The following is a 6,441-nucleotide window of genomic DNA, read 5'->3' as shown; positions in this document are numbered from 1 at the left end:
GATTTGCTTATTTCGTAGAAGCGTGTTTGTATTTTTCTTTCTCTTTTCATTTCCACTCTACCAAGGGAGTAATTATTGTATTTTTCTTATTAACATTTTGACAAAGCAGTTATTCTTCACTTTGTATGTTTGCCATGTAAGATAGGGTCTTCAACAAAATTTATTTATAATCGAGTAATTGACAACTCTAACATAATTTTATAAAATAATTTAGAAAAAAAAACTTGGCACACAAAAGTATGTTACCGTATTTTTTTTTTAAATATTTATTTGTCATCTACGTGCAGAACAATAGATTAAAAGCCGCTCTGCTGGTTTTTTACTGCTAACGTTTTTCCCTTCTAATTTTAACACAAAAAAAATTAGTGTATGTTCGTTAGTTGCTATAAAAGTTTCTTCAACACCATGAAACCTTTCAAGCCGTAAATGAATCGTAACCTCTCACTTTTCGTTCCGGTCTGTAACTCCCATAAAAACTTGGAGCCTCTCACTTTTGGCATAGTTATATCGAAAATCATAATATGAAACATAAACAATTGAAAATATCCATTGTTTACTTCTTTGTTGTGCGGTCCTAGGGAATAGAAAGTGCATAAAAAAGAAGATTTGCCAATACACTTAGTTCCAGTCTCATTATTTTCTTTTTGCATGTGTAAGTGTCATGTAGTTTGTTTATTTTTTGCACTACTATAAATAAACTTACTTTTAATACTACTGTTTTCTGTTGCCTTAAATTTTCTTCAGTCATAGAATCAAACGATGGTCAAGTTATATCTATGGTGAAAATTTTGTTGAACATGCATGGAGACTCTTTATTTTGACTCCAGAGTACTAAATGATAGGAAACCAACATATGGAAGAAAACTTCGTTTTAAGACATTTGAAGATGAGGTTTTTATTCAACATGACACCTTTGACATATAGAAGTTCCATCTATTGGAAACAATATTAGAGTTTTTAATACTAGTCCAACAATTTTTTTTCTTTACGAAGAACACTACCATTTTTCCCAATACACCGGTTTGTATTAAGGATGTTTCTATAATCAAATTGTTGCCGCTTGACAAAATGTTTCTATAATCATCTAACTAGACATAGCATAGTGCTTATGCACAATGAATCACGCTTATAATTAGGGCAGGGAATCGGGTCGGGTAGACCCGAATTCGACTCGACCTGATTACCGAATATATCGGGTTTGGGTCGATTTTTATATCCGTTTATGTAATCGGGTCGGATTTGGGTTCGGGTATGTCGGGTTCGGATATAATTTTTGGGCTGTTTTTTAATTTTTAGTGTTATCCGATCGGGTTAGTCGGGTTCGGGTCGGGTTCGGATATTAAATTTTGAATACAATCGGGTTCATGTTCGGATTCAAATATTATGAAACTATTCCAATTCGGATTCGGATATAGCCATATCCGACCCGAACCCGACCGAATCCCTGCCCTACTTATAATGCTTCTGCACTCCTTCACCATGCACTCTGCACCTGGTCTTAACTACTCAATCATTACACTTAATTTGACTATCAAAGAACCAATATTCCATTACATTATGTTAATCAAGTTGAAACCCAAAACCTGCAAAAGTTATGCATGTGGCGTTGGGTGCTAATAATATTTTCATAATGGGGACCAATAACCAATGTAAGAATTCAGCGATACAACTAGCTAGAATCCATATTTTCTTCCTTTTATCGCCTCCATACATACAAATGGTTTGAAAAAATCAACACTCCAACATTTGAATCATTCAATCTCCATGCACATGAAATAAGATCAACATTATATTGAAAGCTTTTAAATTGTAATCTTGGTGCATAACCATTTTCCGGAAAGCTATTATTTACACATTCAATTCACTCCAAATATTAACAGTGTCTAATGCATTTTTTTCTAATTGTTTCCAAATGTGATCGTTTCTAAATAAATAAATAAATACATAATTTTTTTTTTTTTTTTTTTTTTTTTAAATTAGCTACAAATTCTTTCTCTGTCCAAACTACCTACTTATTTAAACAACAACAAAAGGGCTGATGGTAGAGCATAATAATTCGAATCGAATTAAGAATACAACTAGGGTATTGAAGTTTTTTTTTTTTTTTTTTTTCTTATTGAACTTTTTAATTTACTATTCTAATTTACATGCGTTCATTCTTTTCTCCAATTTTTTTTCCTAGCACGTGCAACGCACGTGCCCGTTTACTAGTATATATAGTCTAAATTATATACATCTTCCTTTTGTTGAGATACTTGACTGATCATCCACTCCATACATCTTCTTTTTGTTGATTTACTTGACCAATATATAGTCTAAAACTATGTGAAACACCTACCTGATCTTACGATTAAAAATCTCGCTAAGTTACCATTACCTGATTGCTTAAAGTTATTCTCAATTTCAAGATCAGGAGCTAGGATGTGCCATCAAGGTTCAATGCCTTCGTTTATATCACGATTTTTTTAGCAACTTGGTGGTAATGAATTTTGAGAAACAAGCTTAACCTTTTCTTTAAAGTTAATTACTGGTAATGAATTTTGAATGAGTATACTTTATCTTTTTCAGGGTCGTCATCAAGTGCTTTCCAAGTTTCTGGCCAACATGATGGACAATCTTCTAGTACATAAACTTTTCTCTCAATCACATACGCATAGCATTTTTTCATGGAATGAACGAAAATAATTTTTGGGTTCTTTACTTAAAGTGATTGGATTTTGTGATTGTATAGGAAATAAGAAAATTGAATTTGATGTGGTTGGACAAGCAGTTGGAGATGATTCGTATAGCTATTCAAGTGCACTTGGTGGAACCGCGAAAACCCATTGTCCTATATTTTATGAAAGTTTTAAGGATGTGCCTTCTCCGACTAAGAGATTGATTTGGAAGAAAATTAAGGTTAGTTTACGATGTTAAGTTCTTAATATTAATTTTGTTGTCTTTCTACATTGGTGCATGGTTTTTATTAGGAGCAAGAGAGTGGACCCTGTTCTTGATAAAGTGAATGGATTTGTAAATGTTATTCTCAAGTAAATGATATGTTGTGCAGGATGAGTATGGTATTGCTGAAGTGTATAAGAAATGTCAACTCAAGAAGTTTGATAAGTCTTGGAGGGAGTATAAGCATCGGCTTCGAGTTAAACATTATGACAAGTATGACAATGACGATGAAAGGAAGAGGCATTGCCCAGAAAGAGTGAAGCGCGAAGATTGGGACATGTTTGTAGATAATGAAGCAAAACCTTCTAGGAAGCGAATGCGGTTGGTGGGCAAGAACTCAAGAAAAGCCTTGAAATCATTACATACATCAGGAAGGAGAGGAGCAGCAAGAACCATCCATAATTTGGTATGTTCCTTTACATCTCAGTTTATGTGAAGTCATAAAACCAGTTTCTATTCCAAATCGGTTATTGTATACTTTTTTTTTCCCAGAAAAAGAAGAATCCAAATGTTAAGATCACCCGAACACTTTCATACATGGCTATCCATACACGCAAAGATGGTTCTTTTCTTGTGCCAGAGAGGATGGTTCTTTTCTTATGCTGCCTTGTTTTGTACCTTCTCTTGTTCTAATTACTCTTTTGTTGTATGTCTCCTTTCCTGCTGTATATTTGCGTAGATATTATAGGCATATTTGTAATAGCAATGCACAGATAGAACTCATAGAAGGGATGAGTATAGAATGTAAGGAATATGTTATGAACTTCTGATTCAATACAACTTTAGACAATAGATTCACAGGTGTTTTTCTATTGTAACAGGCAAGAATTAATGCTATAATTGAAGATGACCCATCTAGCATTGACTTGGACTTGGACAATGATCCAGTTGCACAAGTATGTGGTCCCGATCAATATGGTCGTGTGCTTGGTATGGGTGTTGGTGTGTCAAAAACTTCTCTCATAGCATCAGGTCCTGCTAAAGAGAAGCTTCACCAAGAGACTCAACATTGCACTATGGTTGAAGAGCGGGTTGGGACTATAGAGAAACATATGATTACGCTCACCCAAATCCTGATGGAAATAAAAGATCAATGTACAAAGAGCGTTGTTGCTGATACATCAACATCTAGTGTACTCTACTTAACTTACATTGGCTGGATTTCGTAAGTGCTTTTTGCTTAGTTTGATATTCTTTGCTAATGTATATTTGTTTTGTAGGTACGGGAACCAGCAAATACACAATCCTGTGGACACTATTCACATGGTATGCAGTTGTGTGAATTGTTGAACATGCATAGGGAAGTGGTTGCAAAGGGACGAGCAACAAAAACGAATGTTTTTGCTGATATGAATGTCGATTCCTCCCTGGAAATATACAATGTCCAAGTTTCTCTTGTCCTCAGTCGCAGCGAGAGATTGTTTGGGTCAAAAAAGACATTTGGAGAGCTAAATTTTCCTGCAAAAGTCAAATGGCCAGCCATTTTTACTCGTTTTATTTAGGCATGACGTTGTTTATTATCTTTACTCCTATATAACTCAATATCTTTGACAGTTAGTATGGTCTTGGTGTTTCATCTCCTTTTATTACTCTCTTAGGATTTCAATGTTGTGTCAGTGCATGAAAACATTTTACTTTCTGATCAAGTCGGTAACTTCTATATACTTCCCTTACTGGAACTCAGAATGGCAATTCATAATCAATTTAGTGAAGAAACTAGCTAGCTTGCACTATGAATGACACTCACCGATTATATTTGAGAGGAAATATCGTTTCAGAGTTTTGAAGATGATTGTAGATTACTTGGAAGTTTACTTAATGATGTTCTTCAAAGAAAAGTTGGTGACCAGTTCATTCAAACTGTTGAAAGAAAGAGAATCCTTGCTCAGGTGATAAATATATATACAAATACTAAACTGCCACTTTCTTCATGGTTCTATTATTCATTTGGTCTGCATGTACTCTTTTTATGGATTTATGTCAAATTTTGATTTTGAATGTGGACATCTCTTATTTTTATCTAAACTATCTTTTTATTTGTTGTGTGTTTATAGCTTTGGTTCTGTCCTTTTATGATCAGGTTATCTTATGTCTTCAATGTAATCTATTTTGTCTTTGGTTTATATTTGGCATGTTGAGAAATAACTTTTATATATTTTAGTTGACGTGCTTCAATTTGTTCTTTTAGCTTTTTAGGGAACTTTTTAGCTTTCTACATTAGTTCAATGTTAGTTAAATAGTGTCTTTTGTGATAAGTAAGCTATCATGCATGAGAATTTGTACAACTGTGAAAAAGAATATACACCATCTGATTCTAGGTTACATTTATGGAGTTATTTGTCAGAATTTTGCATATAGTACCTTGTAACTACATTTGGACCGACCTATGCCTACTTCGGTTTTATATTACTTCCTTGTGCATACACCACGGGTTTTACATTTTTTTTTTTTTTGTCGGTCGTAGTGTAGAAGACGGAAATCAAGAAAATTGATTGTCCTTTAAATTCTAGTCACTCCTATAGATCATAAGCTTATTATTTGAAAAGTAACCGGATTTTTGGTTGAAGTTATTAATCTAAAATGTTGCTTGTGAATCGTGAAGAAAAATGGCAATTAGCAAGTTGTGGAATTAGCAAGTTGTGGAGGATTTGTGCATTTAGTGAGCTGTGGAGGATTTAGATCGAGGCAACTAGCAAAGCGAAACTTAGTAGGAAAATAACATTTTTTATTGTTGTAATAGGTGATTCAATTAGCTCAATACTAGGTGATTGAACTACATAAAAAACAAATCAGGTTACAAATCAGGTTTTTGTGATATTTTTTTAAAAAAACCCCAAAGCAAAACAAAACTTAGTAGGAAAATAATATTTTAGTGTCTTGTCATTGCTTTATTTGGAAGGTTACTGCAGGGTTATTGGTTACAGGAAAGCTCTTGTGAGCCTAAACAATCAGGTTTTTGTGTTATTTTTTTACAAAGCTATAAAAAGACACACAATGAAGCATCATTTTACAAGGCAATTTGGTGAGCCAGACGACACTTTTGTATGCGTCTTTTAAAATAAAAGACAGCCCAATAAACGGGTCACAGTCCGACACTTTGCCTGTGTCGTTCTTTATGAGAAAAGACGCACCAGAATGTGTCTTTCCCTTACAATTCTGTTGTAGTGGTAAGGGCGAAATTTACTCCCCAAAAGTGTCATTGTATTATATATTTACAAACAGCTCCAGTGTGTCGTTATGGACTTTCATTACATTCAAGCATAGAATTTTTTTAACATTCTCACATTCCATGGCTTTTCTAGCACTTTTCCCTCCGCTGTTCGCAGCTTGTAAGTACCAGCTCCTCCTACGTAGACCACTGTATAGGGCCCCTCCCAGTTCGGTCCCAGCTTTCCGTCGTTCTCTCTCTTGGTACTGTGTGTCACTCGTCGCAGCACGACATCCCCTACTCTGAACTGTCGCGGCTTGACCCTCTTGTTATACCATCTCTGAAGGCCGCGG

The 6,441-nt window shown here is 34.5% G+C and overlaps 1 protein-coding gene across 1 annotated transcript; it reads left to right on the top strand.

Annotated features, from left to right (window-relative positions):
• Positions 1 to 2,753: 2,753 nt before the first annotated feature.
• On the top strand, positions 2,754 to 4,442 carry LOC147501695 (uncharacterized). Its single transcript, XM_086604373.1, has 5 exons — positions 2,754 to 2,898; positions 3,050 to 3,346; positions 3,433 to 3,549; positions 3,762 to 4,073; positions 4,161 to 4,442. Exons 2-5 carry the CDS (start codon positions 3,218 to 3,220, stop codon positions 4,440 to 4,442), a joined length of 840 nt encoding a protein of 279 aa, XP_086460499.1. The 5' UTR covers positions 2,754 to 2,898; positions 3,050 to 3,217.
• The last annotated feature ends 1,999 nt before the right edge of the window (positions 4,443 to 6,441 follow it).

This window comes from Coptis chinensis, chromosome 4, assembly GCF_015680905.1.
Source record: "Coptis chinensis isolate HL-2020 chromosome 4, ASM1568090v1, whole genome shotgun sequence".
In the NCBI taxonomy this organism is placed as follows: Eukaryota; Viridiplantae; Streptophyta; class Magnoliopsida; order Ranunculales; family Ranunculaceae; genus Coptis; species Coptis chinensis.
Note: the sequence above shows the minus strand (reverse complement) of the source record. Positions and strands in the feature narration are given on the sequence as shown.